Below are 22,832 nucleotides of genomic sequence, written 5' to 3' on the forward strand. Positions count from 1 at the left end.
TCTACTGTACTATATCTCCCAGAATGCACGTTGTTACTGGGGTCGTGTCAAAGGTCAAAACTCTACGCTCCAATGTTGTGAACGAAGTGGAAACTGATGAAAAATTTGACAGCCAAGAAAAGCTAGCTAATTTACTTCTTATTTAACCTTTGAGAATAAGAAAATTAATGCTTTTAGATCATTAAGATTGTTATGTACATTTTTTGACCAAGGTCGATATTGTTAAGATGTATAATTTTGTTTTATAATGACTTTAGTCTTTACTGACAAACTAGCAAGCTAACTAGCTAGAGCTAATAACATTTACTAACGTTAATTGTTAACGTTAGCTAGCTGTCCATATCTGCACTCCGGTGGAGTTCATGGAAATGTAACGAGCTTATTTTTCAGTTTTAGAGTATGAACTGAATAATGCTATTTACCTGTAATTATTAAAGACTAATAGCAAGCAGTGATTGATCATTTTAGTCACGTAGCTAAAAGCTAGCAGCTTGTTACTGTAGCCATCACTACACATAGGAAAAATGACACTCGCCCCGAAGGAGCTGTCCAACCTCTTGGGAATCATCTCTGAGGAAGCTTGCACCAACACTTTTGAAAGTCTGTCAACCGCGTTTCATCATTACTTCGCAAAGGCCGAACATTTCCGAGTGGGTTCGGTGTTGGTGATGCTGCTGCAACAGCCAGATCTTCTGCCCAGCTCTGCCCAGCGCCTCACCGCCCTCTACCTTCTCTGGGAGATGTACCGCACAGAGCCTCTTGCCGCCAACCCCTTTGCCGCTGTCTTTGCTCACTTGCTGAACCCCTCACCAGTTGGGGAGGAACAGGAGAAACAACTGTCAGGTGATTGTGTCTAGACTCCTATCAGTGTGCATAGTGATAAGTATTGTTAAAAGTGTGTGTTGCTTTCATCCACAGGTAGTTAAGTAATGTCTCAACCCAGGTCTATGCTGAACATCGACATTTCGAGTACTTACTGATCATTTTACTGTCCACAGGATTCTTGCCACCCATAACACAACCTGAGAAGTTCTTCCTCTCCCAGCTGATGCTGGCACCTCCAAGGGAACTCTTCAAGAAGACCCCCAGACAGGTGTCATGCATGGACACGGGGAACATGCCACAGTCCATAGACATTAGTGGGCTGCAGTTGGCCTTGGCAGGTACAGTACCAAAATGTATGCACTCATGTTTGTTGTATTGAGGATGGTTATAGAACTTCAAGAATTTTAGGCAGCTCAAAAATAGTTATTTGCCTGTGTTTAGACATAACACCTCTCATATCCTTACTGTAGTACAACAGACAGTTCTTTACACTTTATTATGCTGCACTTCTAACACTTAATATGTAAACTCTCTTATCTCTCTCTCTCTTCTTGACCCTGCAGAGCGCCAGTCAGAGCTACCCACCCAGAGTAAGGCCAGCTTCCCCAGCATCCTCAGCGACCCGGACCCAGATTCCTCCAACTCTGGGTTTGACAGCTCAGTGGCCAATCAGATCACAGAGTCCCTGGTCACTGGGCCTCGACCTGCACTGGAGAGTAAGTGGAGCATTTAATCAATCACGATGTTATGAGTCTATCAGATATGTTTATGGAGGACATACAGTACCAGTCAAAAGTTTGGACACGCCTACTCATGTAAGGGCTTTTCTTTATTTTAACTATTTTCTACATTGTAGAATAATAGTGAAAACATCAAAACAATGAAATAACACATATATAATCATGTAGTAACCAAAAAAGTGTTAAACAAAAATGTTGCTCAATTGGTATCAAGAGACCTAACGTGTGCCAGGAAAACATTCTCCCCACCATTACACCACCACCACCAGCCTGTACTGTTGACACCAGGCAGGATGGGGCCATGGACTCATGCTGCTTACGACAAATCCTGACTGCCGTCAGCATGACGGGAACTGGGATTCGTCAGACAAAGCAATGTTTTTCCACTCCTCAATTGTCCAGTGTTGGTGATGGTGTGCCCACTGGAGCCGCTTCTTCTTCTTTTTAGCTAAAAGGTATAGAACCCGGTGTGGTCGTCTGCTGCAATAGCCCATCCGTGAAAAGGACTGACGAGTTGTGCGTTCCGAGATGCCGTTCTTCACACTACTGTTGTACTGCGCCATTATTTGACTGTTTGTGGCCCGCCTGTTAGCTTGCACGATTCTTGCTATTCTCATCAACAAGCTGTTTTCACCCACAGGACTGCCACACGTTTTTTGTTTGTCACACCATTCTCTGTAATCCCTAGACACTGTCGTGCGTGAAAAGCCCAGGAGGCCGGACGTTTCTGAGATACTGGAACGAGCGTGCCTGGCACCGACTATCAAACCACTCTCAACGTCATTTAGGGAACTCGTTTTGCACATTCTAATGTTCAATCGAACAGTAACTAAAAGCCTCGGTGTCTGTCTGCTTGCTTTATATAGCAAGCCATGGCCATGTGACTCACTGTCTGCGAACCATTTTTGTGAACTGGGTGGTGTACCTAATAAACTGGCCTCAGAGTGTATATAGGATATCCCAAGTATCACGTAAGCCAAGCCACATACCCATTCTGTAACAGCTACCTATGACCCCCCCTCTCCCCAGGTCACTTCCGTCCGGAGTTCATCCGGCCGCCCCCTCCGCTGCACGTGTGTGAAGACGAGCTGGCGTGGCTGAACCCCACGGAGCCAGACCACAGTGTGCAGTGGGACCGCTCAATGTGTGTAAAGAACAGCACGGGCGTGGAGATCAAACGCATCATGGCCAAGGCATTCAAGAGCCCGCTGTCTGCCCAGCAGCAGTCACAGGTGAGTAGACAGGTACACTGTCTACTCAAAACTGTATTTTATATATTTCAAATATCCTTAACCTTCGTTTGTGAATTCAACCTCAATGTCTCTCTTAATATTGCTGCCTCTTTCCCTACAGCTCCTGGGTGAGCTGGAAAAGGATCCTAAACTGGTGTACCACATCGGTCTGACCCCGGCCAAGCTGCCCGACCTGGTGGAGAACAACCCTCTGGTGGCCATTGAGATGCTGCTCAAACTAATGCAGTCCAGCCAGATTACTGAGTACTTCTCCGTCCTGGTCAACATGGACATGTCCCTGCACTCCATGGAGGTGGTCAACAGGTGGGGACTTTGGATATAATTTGATTTATACAATTCAGTTGTCTACAATCAGTTTTCAATATAGGTATAGTTTTAAAATGTGTTTATTTTTCAGTTTATTTATGAGGTTATTCTTTGTGTGCACAGGCTGACAACTGCTGTGGACCTCCCACCAGAGTTCATTCATCTGTACATCTCCAACTGTATCTCCACATGTGAACAGATCAAAGACAAGTACATGCAGGTAAGGAGGACTGTGGAGGGGCCATGGCAGGAGCCTGTAGATTGCTGTTTGACCTGTCAGTCACATTGAAAAGCTTGTCTTACAGGAGGATGCATGCCACTTCCATTCTCAGAAAATTGTAACAGGAAGTTCATTTGTGGGTTGTCCCCGTTCAAGGTGACTGTTCACTACTAATGTTAGTCAATGCTCTACTGTGTTTGCCAGTGTTCCAGATGTGTCTGTGTAAATCCTCTCTGTTTCCATTGGCAGAACCGCCTTGTGCGCCTGGTGTGTGTGTTCCTGCAGTCTCTGATCCGGAACAAGATCATCAACGTGCAGGACCTGTTCATCGAGGTGCAGGCCTTCTGCATTGAGTTCAGCCGTATACGTGAGGCAGCTGGCCTCTTCCGCCTTCTCAAGACCCTAGATACAGGAGAAACCCCCCCTGAGGCGAAACCGGCCAAGTAACAGTACATAGAGAACGTGGCACTAGCCTGACCTGCCAAATAACACCCCCAAGGGAGTAAGCCCACAGAGGCAATATCCGCTAAATAGCGCTCCAACCAAGAGATACTGACCAAGGCTGTATAACCAGCCAGACAATCCTCACGATCTCACCAGTACCCACCTGGAGTCAGGTTTGAACTCAGTTACTGTTCTTCCCTCTCTTTTCTGGACAAAGATATTTTGAAAATTCATTTTGAAACAGTGTTTTTTTTTTCCCCCTTCAGAGATTGAAGCTTGTCGGTTTTGTTTCATTAAATGGATATGTGATGAACCATCTGGATTTTTGGCTTATATTTTCTACAGTGAGTCATACTGTACATGCAAATATATAGGATTGGTGGGTTCTGTTTTGAATGTGTTCTCTATGTTTTTAAGTGAACTAGATGGTTTATCACATGAGTAGATTCTTAATGCAGAACAACTATTTGTAAGTAGGCTGCTCATACTGTACAGGTGTAGAATATGTGTATTACAATACGTGTGAACAAAACCAAGTAACAACATTCTTTTTTAATACAAAAAAAAAATCATCAGTTTCCCTGATGTCTTTATTTTCAGTCTGTAAGCAAAATGGTCTCTATTTAAAATTGAAAACCACATCATTAATAGCATCAATTAAAGAAGTAAAAAGTAAAGTTAGAAAGAGCTTAATCTCGTATCAAAATAAAATGCTTGACTTTCTGATATATTTGTGATATTATCCAGTTTTATCTGCTCTTCGCTATATTAGGCCTGAGTTTTGAATCTGTGATTTCCTGACATACTAGCTATATTATGGAAATTGTCTTGACTTAGTGAGCTAGTATCCTCTTTTCCCTGATTCTGGTTGTTGTGCTGATAACAGCTTCAGGTGATGTGTTCTGTGGTGTCATGACCCCTACACCCTCTTCATGCCCCGGGCCATCAGGCAGGCGAACACCGTCATCACCATCTTAGGTTTGACCTCCACCAGGTCCTCAGGCAGGGCATACACCCGCGCTCCGATCTTCCTGGCCATGGAGATGGCATACCTGACAACAGGTAGGATTAAGAGATGTGTTAGTGGGGATATCTTTACATCTGTTAACTTGAACGTTTCCTCTCTTTCATCAAGCAAGTACCTAAATTTGATTATCATCACATAGTACATACTTGGCGTTATTGAGCTTCTCCTCCTCAGTCAGGTCCTCCACCTTGATTAGGTCATAGCGGATAGAGCCTGGCTGGATGGCGTCAATCAGGTCCAGGACTGGCATACTGGTGGCAATGGACCCATCCTACAGAGGCACAGACACACACACTGAGAGCTATTGCTGTGGAGGGTGCTGTATTTGTATTTTCTCTACTGCTTAGTGACTAAAAGTCTAGAACTTAAAAAAAGGTAACCTTGGTCAGGAAAATGTTCAACAGCAGAGGTACAGCCTACCTTGAATCCAGAGATGGTGCCTTTGCCAGCCTGTGTGAGTGTATCGTTGACCCAGGTGACGATGGTGTCATCATTCACCTTCTGCCCGTCACCAAGCTCCTCCAGAATGTTCAGTGTGTACCTGAGAGAAAGAGATGGATCCTTCTAAATGTGGAATTATGGAGTATGCATTGGGCCTGCATAGGGGTTTTTCCTGATCACATGACCGGAACAGGAGAAATGTATAATCTGAAGCATTTTAACAGTATTCTGTTGCATTACCTCCTCATCAGCTGCCACAGCAGCGCCTGGGTGAGTTTTCTGTTGCCTTCATTCAGGTCCTGTCCAGCGATGCCAACCAGGGAGAACTTGGCCTCCTTCTTCCCAAGCTCCACTGCATAGTTACAGTTCTCCAACTGGCACAGACAAACACAATCAATCAATCAGTAATCAGTCAATCAATTGAAAAGCTTCTATGAAAATCTGTATAAATCAGAAATAAACAACAGTTGGACTGATCCTACAACCTTCTTAGACTCAACAACCCTGAAGCAATTATCAGCAGACAAAAAAATTACTAAAAACAGATCACCCCCCCAAAAAATATTAGATACTGTTAAAATGTTTGCGTGGAGAAAAACACCAGGAATGGACGGGCTTCTCATAGAATTTTATTTAACATTTTGGGACAAAGTATCACCCTTATTTTCACAAATGACAACACAGGTCACTCAATTCAGTGCTTCTAGTTCCATGTATCAAAAAGGTTTCTCAGTTATATTAAAACCAGGAGAACCTGGAGAGTCAACTGCTGAGCACACACCTGTAAGTTTAATAAATTGTGACAAAAAAATAACAGCAATAGAATGGGAAAAGTCTTACCAGACTTGATCCATATCAATCAAACACAGTTTATTAAGAATAGACACTTAAACAAATACAATAACATGTTTCAGTTTAATACAATACGCTAAAAAACTAAATATAGATTTATCAATTTTATTTTTTTTATTTTTTTATTTCACCTTTATTTAACCAAGGAGGCTAGTTGAGAACAAGTTCTCCTTTACAACTGCGACCTGGCCAAGATAAAGCAAAGCAGTGCGACACAAACAACAACAGAGTTACACATGGAATAAATAAACATACAGTCAATAATACAATAGAACAAGTCTATATACAGTGTGTGCAAATGAGGTAGGATAAGGGAGGTAAGGCAATAAATAGGCCATAGTGGCGAGATAATTACAATTAATCGCTGGAGTGATAGATATGCAGAAGATGAGTGTGCAAGTAGAGATACTGGGGTGCAAAGGAGCAAAATAAAATAAACAACAGTATGGGGATGAGGTAGTTGGATGGGTTATTTACAGATGGGCTATGTACAGGGGCAGTGATCTGTGAGCTGCTCTGACAGCTGGTGCTTAAAGTTAGTTAGGGAGATATGAGTCTCCAGCTTCAGTGATTTTTGCAGTTCGTTCCAATCATTGGCAGCAGAGAACTGGAAGGAAAGGCAGCCAAATGAGGAATTGGCTTTGGGGGTGACCAGTGAAATATACCTGCTGTAGCGCGTGCTACGGGTGGGTGAGGCTATGGTGAATAGTGAGCTGAGATAAGGCGGGGCTTTACCAAGCAAAAGACTTATAGATGACCTGGAGCCAGTGGGTTTGGTGACAAATATGAAGCGAGGGCCAGCCAACGAGAGCATACAGGTCACAGTGGTGGGTAGTATATGGGGCTTTGGTGACAAAACGGATGGCACTGTGATAGACTGCATCCAATTTGCTGAGTAGAGTGTTGGAGGCTATTTTGTAAATGACATTGCCGAAGTCAAGGACCGGTCGGATAGTCCGTTTTTTACGAGGGTATGTTTGGCAGCAGATTTAATTTTGGATTGGAGATGCTTAATGTGAGTCTGGAAGGAGAGTTTACAGTCTAACCAGACACCCAGGTATTTGTAGTTGTCCACATATTCTAAGTCAGAACCATCCAGAGTAGTGATGCTGGACGGGCGGGCAGGTCTGGGCAGCGATCGGTTGAAGAGCATGCATTTAGTTTTACTTGCATTTAAGAGCAGTTGGAGGCCATGGAAGGAGAAATGTATGGCATTGAAGCTCGTCTGGAGGTTAGTTAACACAGTGTCCAAAGAAGGGCCAGAAGTATACAGAATGGTGTCGTCTGAGTAGAGGTGGGTCAGAGAATCACCAGCAGCAAGAGCGACATCATTGATGTATACAGAGAAAAGAGTTGGCCCAAGAATTGAACGCTGTGGCACACCCATAGAGACTGCCAGAGGTCCGGACAACAGGCCCTCCGATTTGACACACTGAGCTCTGTCTGTGAAGTAGTTGGTGAACCAGCGAGACAGTCATTTGACAAACCAAGACTGTTGAGTCTGCCGATAAGAATGTGGTGATTGACAGAGTCGAAAGCCTTGGCCAGGTCGATGAATACAGCTACACAGTATTGTCTCTTATTGATGGCGGTTATGATATCGTTTAGGACCTTGAGCGTGGCTGAGGTGCACCCATGACCAGCTCGGAAACCAGATTGCATAGCGGAGAAGGTACGGTGGGATTCGAAATGGTCGGTGATCTGTTTGTTAACTTGGCTTTCGAAAGACCGTAGAAAGGCAGGGTAGGATAGATATAGGTCTGTAGCAGTTTGGGTCTAGAGTGTCTCCCCCTTTGAAGAGGGGGATGACCACGGCAGCTTTCCAATCTTTGGGGATCTCAGACGATACGAAAGAGAGGTTGAACAGGCTAGTAATAGGGGTTGCAACAATTTCGGCGGATCATTTTAGAAAGAGAAGGTCCAGATTGTCTAGCCCGGCTGATTTGTAGGGGTCTACATTTTGCACCTCTTTCAGAACATCAGCTATCTGGATTTGGGTGAAGGAGAAATGGAGGAGACTTGGGCAAGTTGCTGTGGTGGGAGCAGGGCTGTTGACCGGGGTAGGGGTAGCCAGGTGGAAAGCATGGCCAGCCGTAGAAAAATGCTTATTGAAATTCTCAATTATCGTTATTGGTGGTGACTGTTTCCTAGCCTCAGTGCAGTGGGCAGCTGGGAGGAGGTGCTCTCATTCTCCATGGACTTTACAGTGTCCCAGAACTTTTTGGAGTTTGTGCTACAGAATGCAAATTTCTGTTTGAAAAAGCTAGCCTTTGCTTTCCTAACTGCCTGTGTATATTGGTTCCTAACTTCCCTGAAAAGTTGCATATCGCGGGGGCTATTCGATGCTAATACAGAACGCCTCAGGATGTTTTTGTGCTGGTCAAGGACAGTCAGGTCTAGAGTGAACCAAGGGCTATTTCTGTTCCTGGTTCTACATTATTTGAATGGGGCATGCTTATTTAAGATGGTGAGGAAAGCACTTTTAAAGAATAACCCGGCATCCTCTACTGACGGAATGAGGTCAATATCCTTCCAGGATACCAGGTCGATTAGAAAGGCCTGCTCGCTGAAGTGTTTTAGGGAGCGTTTGACAGTGATGAGGGGTGGTCATTTGACCGGAGACCCATTACGGATGCAGGCAATGAGGCAGTGATCGCTGAGATCCTGGTTGAGGACAGCAGAGGTGTATTTGGAGGGCAGGTTGGTTAGGATGATATCTAAGAGGGTGCCCGTGTTTACGGATTTGGGGTTGTACCTGGTAGGTTCATTGATAATTTGTGTGAGATTGAGGGCATCAAGCTTAGATTGTAGGATGGCCGGGGTGTTAAGCATGTCCCAGTTTAGGTCACCTAGCAGCACGAGCTCAGAAGATAGATGGGGGGCAATCAGTTCACATATGGTGTCGAGGGCACAGCTGGGGGCAGAGGGTGGTCTATAGCAAGCGGCAACAGTGAGAGACTTGTTTCTGTAAAGGTGAATTTTTAGAAGTAGAAGCTCGAATTGTTTGGGCACAGACCTGGATAGTAAAACAGAACTCTGCAGGCTATCTCTGCAGTAGATTGCAACTCCGCCCCCTTTGGCAGTTCAATCTTGTCGGAAAATGTTATTGTAGGGATAGAAATTTCAGGGTTTTTGGTGGTCTTCCTGAGCCAGGATTCAGACACTGCTAGGACATCCGGGTTGGCAGAGTGTGCTAAAGCAGTGAATTAAACAAACTTAGGGAGGAGGCTTCTAATGTTAACATGCATGAAACCAAGGCTTTTACAGTTACAGAAGTCAACAAATGAGAGCGCCTGGGGAATGGGAGTGGAGCTAGGCACTACAGGGCCTGGTTTAACCTCTACATCACCAAAGGTACAGAAGAGGAGTAGGGTATTGCTAAAGGCTATAAGAACTGATCGTCTAGTGCGTTCGGAACAGAGAGTTAAAGGAGCAGGTTTCTGGGCATGGTAGAATAGATTCAAGGAATAATGTACAGACAAAGGTATGGTAGGATGTGAATACAGTGGAGGTAAACCTATGCATTGAGTGACGATGAGAGAGATATTGTCTCTAGAAACATAATTTAAACCAGGTGAGGTCACCGCATGTGTGGGAGGTGGAACTAAAGGGTTAGCTAAGGCGTATTGAGCAGGGCAAGAGGCTCTACAGTGAAATAAGGCAATAATCACTATCCAAAACAGCAATGGACAAGGCATATTGACATTAGGGAGAGGCATGCGTAGCCGAGTGATCATGGGGTCCAGTGAGTAGTTCGGTGGGTTGGAGACACGGTGATTCAGACAGCTAGCTGGCCGGCCCTAGCAAGATAGCAGAAGACCCTTAGAGGGACGCTGCGACGGAAGAAGTCTGTTGTAGCCCCCTAGTGCTGTTACGTCGGCAGACCAGTCGTGAAGGATCAGCAGGGCTCCGTGTGGTAAAAAGGTCCAGGCCAATTGGCATAATAGGTATTGTGGCCAAAGAATTTGTCCGATGGGCCTCTTCAGCTAACAGTCCGATATGCTCTAGACAGCTAGCGGGTCGCGGCTAGCAGATGGGCATTCAGAGAACGGCTCGACGGAGGAGCCAGTTGAAACTGACTTGCCTAGTTAAATAAAGGTTAAAAAAATCTAAAATCTTACAGGTAGAATAAACCTCTTCAGATTGGCATGGCTCCCAAAGTACTTATATTTATTCTTGGTAATACCAATTACCTCACCGAAGACATTCTTTAAAAAAGTATATTCAGTCATAACAGACATTATATGGGCAAATGAACCTCAGAATAGCCTCAATTTGTCTAGGCATGGACTCTACAAGGTGTCAAAAGCGTTCCACAGGGATGCTGGCCCATGTTTGCTCCAATGTTTCCCACAGTTTTGTCAAGTTGTCTAGATGTCCGTTGGGTTGTGGACCATTCTTGATACACACAGGAAACTGTTGAGCGTGAAAAAAACAGCAGCGTTGCAGTTCTTGACACAAACCAGTGCGCTTACCTACTGCCATGCCCCGTTCAAAGGCACTTATATATTTTGTCTTTCCCATTCACCCTCTGAATGGCACACATACACAATTCATGTCTCAATTGTCTCAAGGTTTAAAAATCCTTATTTAACCTGTCTCCTCCCCTTCATCTACACTAATTGAAGTGAATTTAACAAGTGACATCAATAAGAGATCATAGCTTTCACCTGGATATACCTGGTCAATCTATGTCATGGAAAGAGCAGGTGTTCTTAATGTTTTGGATACTCATTGTAGTTAAATGCTCTAAAGAGGACCAATGGGTACATATTGAAGACGTGCATGCTCATCTCTATTTTCAAAGAATAAAGCTAAGAACAGTAACATCTTCATAGCTAAGAACACTATAACAATATGGAAGAAAATGAAACGTGTTCTACATGAACCAATATTACTCCATAAAATCACAACCCTGTGGAACAATCCTTGGATAGCTTTTCAGAATTCACAGATAAATTGGTCCACATGGAAAACTAAAGGCATAGACACCGTAAATGACTTGGTAATAGGAAATACATGTATTTCCATGACAGAATTCAAAGGGAATTTTGGACTGACCAATGTAGATATTTTTAAATACATGCAACTTAAAAGTTTCATATTTGTGAAATTTCTATTTTAAATCTTTTGGGCGTTGATAAAGGAATTTATATGTTTAAAGTGTATGTGTGAGACAAGTTAAGGGTGAGAAATGTATGGTTGAGAAAACAAAGGACAATTGAACTACACATGACCTGGTTGTAACTCTGAAAAACTGACAACAGGAAAGAGGGCCTTTTCAAGGCCCCTCTAATCTAGGGAGGCTTAGGCTGGTAGAAAAGTGATAAAGTGTGTGTGTGTGTGTGGGAGTTATAAAATGACTGTGTATGCATTTTTTACTTCAGAGCTCTCGTGAATAAAGAACGAACCTTTTGCAGAATCTGAGACTATGCCTAATTATTATTAAACCCAGGGTCTTACAAACCTCGGGAATTGGTCAAAGCTTAAATGATTGTTTAGTTATCATCATTGGGAGTGAAAATTCTCGTGACAGGCGTCAGAGCCATCTTGAGGGAATCCTATTTGAGTCAAAAAAGGATATTCATATGATAGGCAAGTGCCGTGGGAAAAGTATATCTGTTGGATAGGCTCTCTGCAAGGTTTTGTACAGTGCCTTCGGAAAGTATTCAGACCCCTTGACTTTTTCCTCATTTTATTACGTTACAGCCTTATTCTAAAATGGATTAAATAAATACAAATCCTCAGCAATCTACACACAATACCCCACAATGACAAAGTGAAAACAGGTTTTTAGAAATGTTGGGAAATTTTTGCAAAATCAGAAATACCTTATTTACATAAGTATTCAGACCCTTTACTATGAGACTCGAAACTGAGCTGAGGGGCTTAGGGGCACCCTGTTTCCATTGATCAACTTTATTGGAGTCCACCTGTGGTAAATTCAATTGATTGGACATGATTTGGAAAGGCGCTCACCTGTCTATATAAGGTCCCACAATTGACAGTGATTGTCAGAGCAAAAACCAAGCCATGAGGTCGAAGGAATTGTCCGTAGAGCTCTGAGACAGGATTGTGCCAAGGCACAGGTTTGGGGAAGGGTACCAAAACAAATCTGAGGCATTGAAGGTCCGCAAGAACACAGTGGTCTCCATCATTCTTAAATGGAATAAGTTTGGAACCACCAAGACTCTTCCTAGAGTTGGCTGCCCGGCCAAACTGAGCAATCGGGGGAGAAAGGCCTTGGTCAGGGAGGTGACCAAGAACACAATGGTCACTCTGACAGAGCTCCAGAGTTCCTCTTTGGAGATGGGAGAACCTTCCAGAATGACAACCATCTCTGTAGCACTCCACCAATCAGGCCAATATGGTGGAATGGCCAGACAAAAGCCTCTCCTCAGTAAATGGCACACGACAGCCCGCTTGGAGTCTTCCAAATAGCCCCTAAAGACTCTCAGACCATGAGAAACAAGATTCTCTGGTCTGATGAAACCAAGATTGAACTCTTTGGCCTGAATGCCAAGTGTCACATCTGGAGGAAAGCTGGCACCATCCCTACGGTGAAACATGGTAGTGGCAGCATCACGCTGTGGGGATTTCTTCAGCGGTACAGAGAGATCCTTGATGAAAACCTGCTCCAGATTGCTCAGGACCTCAGACTGGGGCAAAGGTTCACCTTCCAACAGGATAACAACCCTAAGCACACATCCAAGACAACGCAGGAGTGGCTTCGGGACAAATCTCTGAATGTCCTTGAGTGGCCCAGCCCAGCCAAATCTCTGAATGTCCTTGAGTGGCCCAGGAGAGACCTGAAAATAGCTGTGCAGCAACGCTCCCCATCCAACCTGACAGAGCTTGAGATGATCTGCAGAGAAGAATGGGAGAAACTCCCCAAATACAGGTGTGCCAAGCTTGTAGAGTCATACCAAAGAAGACACAAGGCTGTAATCGCTGCCAAATGTCCTTCAACAAAGTATTGAGTAAAAGGTCTGAATACTTATGTAAATGTGATATTTGGCTTTTTAATATATTTGCAAACCTGTTTTTGCTTTGTCATTATGGGGTATTGTGTGTAGATTGATGAGGGGAAAAAAACAATTTCATGAATTTTAGAATAAGGCTGTAACCTAACAAAATGTGGAAAAAGTCAAGGGGTCTGAATACTTTCCAAAGGCACTGTACAAAACCTTGCAGAGAGCCTATCCAACAGACAATCTCTTAGAAAAAAGAACATCTATTGGAACCAAGACTTAAAAAGAACTGATATTGGCACAAAATGGAGGGAATATTGGAACGTACCTAACAAAATTACAGGTTAACGAAAATGTACGCTTATTCCAGTTTAAACTAATGTAAAGAATGTATTATACAAGATACAAAATTCACAAATTCTACAGCACAACGACAGAGTCATGTATTAAGTGTAAAACGAACAATAACTCAATAATCAATGCCTTCTGGGAATGCTATAAAGTCCAAAAGTTATCAGCGGAGTTAGAAAGTTGGCTGTCATAAGTATTACAATGTAAATGTGCTTTTAATCTGTCTGCATATTTCAGGCATATGAAAGTGCAGTGAGATACCCGATGGGTTGGATGATACTTTTCTCGTCAATCATCTTGAAAAAAACGTAAACTTAAAAACGGGAAAACAACCAAACCTCCATCGTTAACACAATGGAAAGGTAAAACACGTTCTTATCTAATTGCTGAAAGTACGTGGGTGACGGAGAGAAACAAAATGGTGCAGTTTGAGGCTGTGGCGGATAATGATGTGGGTGCTGGAGATGGGGGTGTGAGCAGGTCTGGGTAGGTGTGATGTCGTTGATACTTGTGTGCGTCTGTATGTGTATGTTTTGTACTGTTAAAAAAAAGGACAATTGATCATTTTAATCATGATCGCACTTTGGGAGAACTCATATTGTTCCTTGTCTCACCTTCTTCATGTTGCTGCCCAGTTTGGAGTAAGGGGGTTTGTTTACTCTGTCCCAATCCACTGGCACATTGATCTTCTCATAGAGCTGGAAGATGACCAAAGCATCATCTATGTCCCTGTAAAACATGCACACACACTTTAAATGAGTGCGGTTTCCAAATGATTAGAAATGGTGTGTAATAAGATGGAGTGACCTGTACTTACACATAGAGGTGGTTGACACGAGGGTTGACCCCCAGTGAGTTCATCCAGTTCCTGAAGGTGCGCTCCTCTCTGGTTTCACCTGGAAGTGGCCGAGACAGCATTACACACTGGTTTAGGCCTTGTATATATGGTTTATATTATAATTAGGAAGAAGGGATGCTCAGGAACTGGGTTATGGTCTGGTCCCAAAACTGACCCTCGATGGAGCTCCAGTCGATGTCCTGGTTCTCAGGCTTCTTCAGGGCAGGGTACTTGTTGAACAGGTTGGCAATGTATGCTAAGTTCAGCTTAGGGTTGCCGCGGACCACGTCGGTTGCTGTGACAAACTGCCGGCAGCCCAGACGGTCAGCCTGCTCCAACATGCACTCTGCTCTCTTTATGTCCTCTTTCTCCTGCAGGGGGTGGTAGGGAGATCTTTAACAGCAACATCTGATGTATCACTCATTGATAATATGGTCAATTTAGCAGGCATTTTTAACCTAGGTGGCTAGAAGAACAACACTATCTGTTGATCAGGTTGGCTGAAATCTAAATTTAAAGCTGCAACATGTAACTTTTTGGGTGACCCGACCAAATTCACATAGAAATGTTAGTAATAGATGTATCATTCTCATTGATAGCAAGTCTAAGAAGGGGTAGATGTGTTCTAAGTTCACTATTTCTATGGTTCCCGTTCTAAAGTTTAGTTTCTGCGTCTTTTATTTTCAGTTTTGTACACCAAGTTTCAAACAGCTGAAAACACAATATTCTTTGTTATTGAAAAAATATTTCACAGCAGTTTAGATGGTACAATGATTCCCTACACCAGTGGTACCCCTTCAAACATTCAACCTCCAGCTGCGTACCCCCTTCTAGCACCAGGGCCAGCGCACTCTCAAATTTGTTTTTTTGCCATCATTGTAAGCCTGCAACACACACACTATACGATACATTTATTAAACATAAGAATGAGTGTGAGTTTTTGTCACAACCCGGCTCGTGGGAAGTGACAAAGAGCTCTTATAGGACCAGGGCACAAATCATAATAATCAATAATGTTTCTCTTTATTTAGCCATCTTACTTATAAAACATTATTTGTTCATAGAATATTAACTCTGCAATGTTGGGTTGTGTTGGAGAAAGTCTCAGTCTTAAATCATTTTCCACACACAGTCTGTGCCTGTATTTAGTTTTCATGCTAGTGAGGGCTGAGAATCCACTCTCACATAGGTACGTGGTTGCAAAGGGCATCAGTGTCTTAACAGCGCGATTTGCCAAGGCAGGATACTCAATTTTCACAGAACCACTTGTTGTAATTTCGATGAGGCTATCGGTAAGTGGTATCGGTAAGTGAAATCTGTAAGTGGACTGGAGGCAGGGCATGAAAGGGATAACGAATCCAGTTGTTTGTGTCGTCCGTTTCGGGAAAGTACCTGCGTAATTGCGCACCCAGCTCACTCAGGTGCTTCGCTATATCACATTTGACATTGTCCGTAAGCTTGAGTTCATTTGCACACAAAAAAAAAATCATACAATGATGGTAAGACCTACAGTATGTGTTGTCTTTGTTAATGCAGACAGAAAAGAGCTATAGTTGGGGAGAGTCCCTGTAACTCAAGATTCAGATCATTCAGGCGAGAAAAAACATCACCCAGATAGACCAGTCGTGTGAGAAACTCGTCATCATGCAAGCGGTCAGACAAGTGAAAATTATGGTCAGTAAAGAAAATTTTAAGCTCGTCTCTCAATTAAAAAAAAACGTGTCAATACTTTGCCCCTTGATAACCAGCGCACTTCTGTATGTTGTAAAAGCCTTACATGGTCGCTGCCCATATCATTGCATAGTGCAGAAAATACACGAGAGTTCAGGGGCCTTGCTTTAACAAAGTTAACCATTTTCACTGTAGTGTCCAAAATGTCTTTCAAGCTGTTAGGCATTCCCTTGTCAGCAAGAGCCTCTCGGTGGATGCTGCAGTGTACCCAAGTGGCATCGGGAGCAACTGCTTGCGCGCGCATTACCTCTCCACTATGTCTCACTGTCATGGCTTTTGTGCCATCAGTACAGATACCAACACATCTTGACCACCAAAGTCCATTTGATGTCACAAAGCTGTCTAGTACTTAAAAAAATATTGTCTCCTGTTTTCCTGGTTTACAGTGGTTTGCAGAAGAGGATGTCTTCCTTAATTGACCCCCCATAAATGTAACAGACATATACCAGGAGGTGTGCCAGGCCCGCCAAGTCTGCTGACTCATCCAGCTGTAACGCATATAATTTACTGGCTTGTATGCGAAGCAGTAATTTTTTCTAAACATCTCCTGCCATGTCACTGATGCGTCATGATACAGTGTTGTTTGATGAAGCCATTTTCTGTATAGTTTTTTTTTGCCTTTTCCCCCAGCATAGTCCCAGCCATATCCGCGGCAGCAGGAAGAATTAAGTCCTCCACAATAGTATGGGGCTTGCCTGTCCTAGCCACTCGGTAGCTCACCATATAAGACGCTTCTAGCCCCTTCTTATTAATGGTCTCTGTTGCTTTTATATATGTCTTACTACTCGAAAGTCGTCTTTATTCTCGCTCAAAAAACTCCCGTTGCTTATTTTTCAAATTGTAATTTTGTTTCTAAATGTCTGTGCAAGAGTGAAGGTTTCACGCAAGAGAGTAACGGTTATTGTGATTGGATGTTAAATATTTTACTAGGCTACCTGTATTTGACATTGTGTTGTTATTTCGCTGAACATTAGATGGTTTAACTTTATTTTTGGCTGTGAAACGAGGCAACATTTTTAAATGTGAATCACATTTTTATTTGGCGTACCCCCGACGGCATTTCCCGTACCCCTGGGGGTACGCGTACCCCAGATTGGAAATACCTGCTCTATTCTATACATTGCTTGTATTGTCACATACATTTGGCGAACTATTCGGATTTTAGCAACCAGGAAATGACGAAAATATTGCACCTTCAATGGTTGATGTTTCTAGTGTAGGAAGAGCATGTACCCTTATCCCTGAAATGTCGATGGCAATAGGAGGGATTCCCTCCTCATCTCCCTTAGGGGCCACTTGGTTCAGGATGTTGTAGTAGGCCTTGGAATCCTGTAATGCAAAACAGAAAATTAATACAATCACAAATGCACAAGAAGATCCAGGAGCGACACAGTCATATGACAATCCAGATCCGACATAGCGTGTGTGACCCACCTTTATGTCAGAGCTGAAGTTGTTGATCTTGGAGCAGCCGGCCTCCTCTAGGTGATAGTTGGCCCAGCGCAGCAGCAGCTCCTCTGGGGACAGCTTCATCAGGTCCTCCAGGCTCTCCCCATCCCTCAGCAGGGCTATCAGAGCTGCACACACCATTGATATTATTATACACACACATAAATTCAAACAAGGCTACAGAGATCAAGTGATGTACAGTACTGTAGATATAGACACCCTCGTGTTAAAAAGTTATAAAACACATACATATTGAAAGCCCATATTCAAATAAACATTTAACACACACACACACACACACACACACACACACACACACACACACACACACCTTCGTTCCTGCTGATCTCGATGTCAGCAAACAAACCGATCTTGATGACTTGCCAGAGCAGGCCCAGGACCAGATGCTGTCTGCCTTCCTTCAGGTCCTCTGCTCCGATGTTCACCACGTGGCAGCCAATGGCCGACGCAGAGTTCAGAGCCAGGTTCAGATTCTCCTGTTAGAGCACAGCACACACACAGCATACTGTAGACGTGTATGACATAGTGTATATAATGACAAAGAAAATAAACTACTGTGTCAATGGGTTATACAAAGCTGCTGTCCTGTGATAGTCATGTGGTGTTACAGTAATGTCTGTAAAAGGTTACCTGGATGGTGAAGGGTGTGAGTTTCTTCTTGTTGATGGTTCTTTCATCGATGGTGTCCGGAACAGACTGGTTGATCATCTTACTACCAGGTGAAGGAGAGATGCATAGTTAGATATCAATGGAATATTGCCATAGGAATCGGTTTTTACTCTAAAGTAAGTCTATGAGACCAGTTAGAAAGTACCATAAAACGATCCCATCTCCGACAGCGGTGAACAGATCGTTGGTGGTGGGGTCCATGGGGAGGACATGCTTGCAGTCTGGGTCTTTCTCCAAGGCCTTATTCACCCAGTTCACAAAAGCCACCTTCTCCTCCTCTGTCAGTGGAGAAAGGTGTGGGTATGGGGGTGAATGCACAATATACAGTATTTGTACTTATGGGAAATATTTATATACATTAGCCAATCAGAGACATTCAGATATGTGACTTCACAGACCAGGAAGAGTTGTTGTACTTATGGATTGTTCCAGACATAGAGATAGATGTGGTTCTGTACGTCTCATTTGAATGATTTGTGTTTCCTGTGTCATGTTGGCTACAGATATATCTAGAGAGTGACTCAAATAGGTAGCTTGGGGGCATTCTCATTCAGTGAAACAAGTAGGGGCAGTCACCTGAGTAGGAGTGCTGTGTGCCTGAGCTGGACTGCTCTGATGTTCCTGCTACGGCATAGATGCCCTCCTTCTTGTTGATGGCTTTCTTGAAGGTCTTAGCAACTTCTGTACTCTTCAGTCCATGGACCACCTTAGTGAAAAGAAAAATGGTGGTGAGATGAGACCATGTATCTCTGGTGTCATGTGAAAATGTATTAAGCTATGTTCTGCTGTTCTTTGACATTGACTTTTTGTAAATGCCATTGATTTTAACCTCTTGACCTCTGAACTTACATTAGCAAACTCGTCGAAGGTGACTTTGCCGTCATGCATGTCTCCTGTCTTGGTCAGATCCTGGATGATCTCTCTGACTCTGTATCCCGGCAATGGCAGGTTGGAAGCTTTGAACAGGTCATTGAGCTCTTCTGTGCCAATGTGGCCATGAGAGTCCACATCTGGAACAGGATGGATAAGTCAAAGGTCATGTAAAACGTAGCCTTGTTGAATGCATAATGAGTCAGTGACCCAGAATAAAAGAGAGAATGAAGTGAGTCTATGATTTATCAACTATGTTTCAGTTCTAGTATGGGGGAAAATCAGGATTGGAGTTTGTTCAGGTTCCCTGTCAGGCTCTCACCGATCTTAGCAAAGGCTTCTCTCAGTTCTTCCAACTCATCTTGAGAAATCTGTGCTGGAGCAGCCATTTTGTGGGATCTGAAACCATCAAACACAACTTCAACTTTATAAACCCATACAATACTGAACATACTCAACAAGGAGGAACTTTCTACATGTTGTCACTGTGATAATTGCTACAAAATGTGATTTGCTGTACCCAGTGGCTCTGATGTCTATTTCGTTCTAAAGTATCCTGCTTCTAGTGAGCTTCTTTATACTTTTTCTGGTGAGGTAATTCACACCATTCATGTGTCTTTATTACGCCTCTTTGCAACTGCAAGTCATTATCACGAAACTAGCATTTCCAAGTATCCCCAACAACACACATACAAAGTCATCATGAGGATATTGCTTAAGACTTGTGTGAAATAGGGAAAATAATCTATTATGCAATTCAGAGAAGTTTGTCTTGTGACATTCTGTGTGGTTAGCCAGACAAAATCAAATTTTGTGTGTGAGTATGTGTTTATCGGAAACTTCTCTGAATTCTTCCTCATCTGCCTTAGGACTAAGTATACATTCTAGGCCTCAGTCTGAGTTGAGAGTGGAGTACAGGTTGCTATAGTGATAACAGACAGGAAGAATGGCTGCCATTTCACTGTGTGGCTTCATCGAGAGCTCTACGGCTGTAAACCACAGACACAGCGAGAGATATAAGGTCACGTTAGATACAGAGACCCACTTTAAACTAGGTCTGCTCTGCTTGCCTCCGAGGTGTGAAGTTTGGGGATGAGTAACAAATGTCTCTCTTTCCATTGTCACCCACCTCATCAGAAGAAACCTGAGTGGCTTCTAGAGATTACATCTATGGTTTTCTAAACCTATAGTATGGAGAAGGGTCTAGAGACCATTATTCGTCTATATTCAACAATGTATGTACTGTAGTAGCCCACTTATTATTATTTTTTTTGTATTTTTACCACCTTTTTCTCCCCAATTTCAATCTTGTCTCATCGCTGCAACTCCCCAACGGGCTCAGGAGGCGAAGGTCGAGTCATGCGTCCTCCGAAAACACGAGCCACCAAACAGCGCTTCATAACACACGCCTGCTTAACCCGGAAGCCAGCCGCACCAATGTGTCGGAGGAAACACCATTCACCGAGGTCAGCCTGCACGTGCCCGGCCCGCAACACGAGTCGCTAGAGTGCGATGAGCCAAGTAAAGCCCCCCAGCCAAACCCTCCCCTAACCCGGATGACACTGGGCCAATTGTGCGCCGCCCTATGGGACTCCCGATCACGGCCAGTTGTGATACAGCCCGGGATCGAACCCGGGTCTGTAGTGACACCTCTAGAACTGCGATGCAGTGCCTTAGACTGCTGTGCCACTCGTGAGGCCCAGTAGCACACTTCTAAATTCTAAAATAAGTAAGAACAAGGAGATACGGGTTTTGTTACCTTTCTCCCACCATAGCTATAGAGGTCAGAAGCAGAAGCGAAACTGATGTATTTTCACACCATGTTTCAAAATAACCAGCTTTGTCACTTTGCAAGGATTTCATTTCAATCAGCAGTGAGACACTCTCTGATGATTCAATAAACCACACGCTGGATGACACAATGACACTGTGATGTTCACTAATCTAACAATAGGATATTATTGCCTTTTTAGGGCTGACATTTACCCAGACTTTACTTTTTGATGATGAAGTACAATTTGTCTTTGCATTTTGATCATGAGGGGCATTATCTTTCATGAGGCAAATCCAGTTACTTGATTTGAAATCCATGAAACCCTCATCTGTCATCAAGTATTACCTGTGGACTCAGTCACTAAAATCATCAAGGGCCTTTATGGAAATAAAACTGCAATACCCACAAACATCAATCATGGTACCGCAGATTTCACATGTAAATCTTGTTCTCTTTTAAACAAACAGCTTATTCATTATGTAGTAAGAAAATAATCAAACAGTAAGGTACATTTGCATGGATTAGATGTAGGAAGAGAGGTTTATTGGAACAATATTATGATGTGGACATTTATCAAAGCCAATCTGTCTGTCACTCAAAGTAATCTTTATACAGCAATCAATTGTGCTTCCTTGGTTTCTCTCAATTGTTTTGTATTCAAAGGCACATTCCTTGAAGTGTAGTGTGTGTTATGGATTCTTCAAGCACAATTGAAAGACAAAATATATATTATATTTTGTTCATAATTTTCAAATGGCTACAGCAGTGTGAGTTCAAAAGATAACAAATTCACGTGTCAGCCAATTCCACATGCTGATGCACATGTTATTCGATGAATAGTGAAGATATGTTGGAATCTTTTAGAAAATGTACATTTATATCTGAGTTACTGTTAGCTTTCACATGTTAGAATACTTTTCAGTAGTTGCAGCAAGGCTAACCACATCCCAACGTACTTCCTGTTTAACCACTGTGCAATGGTTTACTTCTGCTCTCTGTCACCATAGTCTGCTGACTTTACAGTCAAGACATGGCAATGCTGCGCATTGATCAGCATGTCTACTACACATGCTGCACTCAGATTCCAGGACGACACGATCTATTAACACTCACAGGACTATCTGTGAACCCTTATGGACTGTTAAAGCAACAGAAATGCATCATCATCATTCATCCTCATCAGAATCCACGTGCAGTCACAGACCATTTTCCCAGTAGACTGAACGTAATAACGACACATGCAGAGGAACACAGTGACACTGAGAGGCCCCTAGGTCAGGAGATTGAATTACCTGAGGGAGGTGAGTTGACTGGCGGATCTGTCTGTGAGTCTGTCTGTGTCACTTTCCTTCCTTCAGTGTGTCTGCTGCTCTCACTGCTTGACAGGCAGGCAGTGCACTGTCTCTCCCTCAGAAGTCAAGCGACAATGAATCTATTCAAATAAACGAGGAAGGAAGTGACACGCGAACCAACACAACTTCACAAAGAGGAATGTCTTTATATGGCAATCTGCTGTCTGCCACGGGCCTATCAAAGTGATCAGTCTGGCAATAATATTCTACTCAGTTTTGTGTTTGTGTAGGTGTGTGTATTTGTTTTATTTAAAAAAAAATATTTAACCTTTATTTAACTAGGCAAGTCAGTTAAGAACAAATTCTTATTTACAATGACGGCCTACCAAAAGGCAAAAGGCCTCCTGCGGAGACAGGGCCTGGGATTTAAAAATAAAAATACAATATAAATATAGGACAAAACACACATCACAACAAGAGAGACACAACACTACATAAAGAGAGACCTAAGACAACAACATAACAAGGCAACACATGACAACACAGCATGGTAGCAACACAACATGACAACAACATGGTAGCAACACAACATGGTAGCAGCACAAAAACATGGTACAAACATTATTGGGCAAAGTCAACAGCACAAAGGTCAAGAAGGTAGAGACAACAATACATAATATTGTGTATGTTCTATTCAGTCTAGTGATGTATTTTATGATGACTTTAGTGACAACTAGGGTTGTACATTTTGGGGAATA

General features: G+C 43.1%; 2 protein-coding genes across 3 annotated transcripts; one reads left to right on the forward strand and one right to left on the reverse strand.

The window, feature by feature from the left end:
* The first annotated feature begins 44 nt into the window (after positions 1 to 44).
* On the forward strand, positions 45 to 4,357 carry LOC115155681 (CCR4-NOT transcription complex subunit 11). 2 transcript variants are annotated; one of them, XM_029702559.1, is made up of 7 exons: positions 45 to 843; positions 999 to 1,163; positions 1,389 to 1,541; positions 2,595 to 2,809; positions 2,919 to 3,121; positions 3,248 to 3,344; positions 3,594 to 4,357. In XM_029702559.1, exons 1-7 carry the CDS (start codon positions 525 to 527, stop codon positions 3,789 to 3,791), a joined length of 1,350 nt encoding a protein of 449 aa, XP_029558419.1. In that variant the 5' UTR covers positions 45 to 524; the 3' UTR covers positions 3,792 to 4,357. The 2 variants fall into 2 exon arrangements, with proteins under 2 accessions (XP_029558419.1, XP_029558421.1); XM_029702561.1 differs by having other exon boundaries at positions 2,595 to 2,797.
* lcp1 (lymphocyte cytosolic protein 1 (L-plastin)) lies at positions 4,342 to 22,214 on the reverse strand. Its single transcript, XM_029702558.1, has 16 exons — positions 22,075 to 22,214; positions 19,331 to 19,407; positions 18,988 to 19,148; positions 18,715 to 18,844; positions 18,284 to 18,416; positions 18,100 to 18,181; positions 17,780 to 17,945; positions 17,434 to 17,576; positions 17,233 to 17,328; positions 14,444 to 14,639; positions 14,248 to 14,326; positions 14,045 to 14,159; positions 5,497 to 5,630; positions 5,236 to 5,356; positions 4,962 to 5,086; positions 4,342 to 4,840 (listed from the first exon to the last, which is right to left on the reverse strand). The coding sequence occupies exons 2-16, from the start codon at positions 19,395 to 19,397 to the stop codon at positions 4,708 to 4,710; spliced, it is 1,881 nt and encodes a 626-aa protein (XP_029558418.1). The 5' UTR covers positions 19,398 to 19,407; positions 22,075 to 22,214; the 3' UTR covers positions 4,342 to 4,707.
* Between the last annotated feature and the right edge of the window lie 618 nt (positions 22,215 to 22,832).

Source organism: Salmo trutta, chromosome 20 (genome assembly GCF_901001165.1).
Source record: "Salmo trutta chromosome 20, fSalTru1.1, whole genome shotgun sequence".
NCBI classification, from domain to species: domain Eukaryota; kingdom Metazoa; phylum Chordata; class Actinopteri; order Salmoniformes; family Salmonidae; genus Salmo; species Salmo trutta.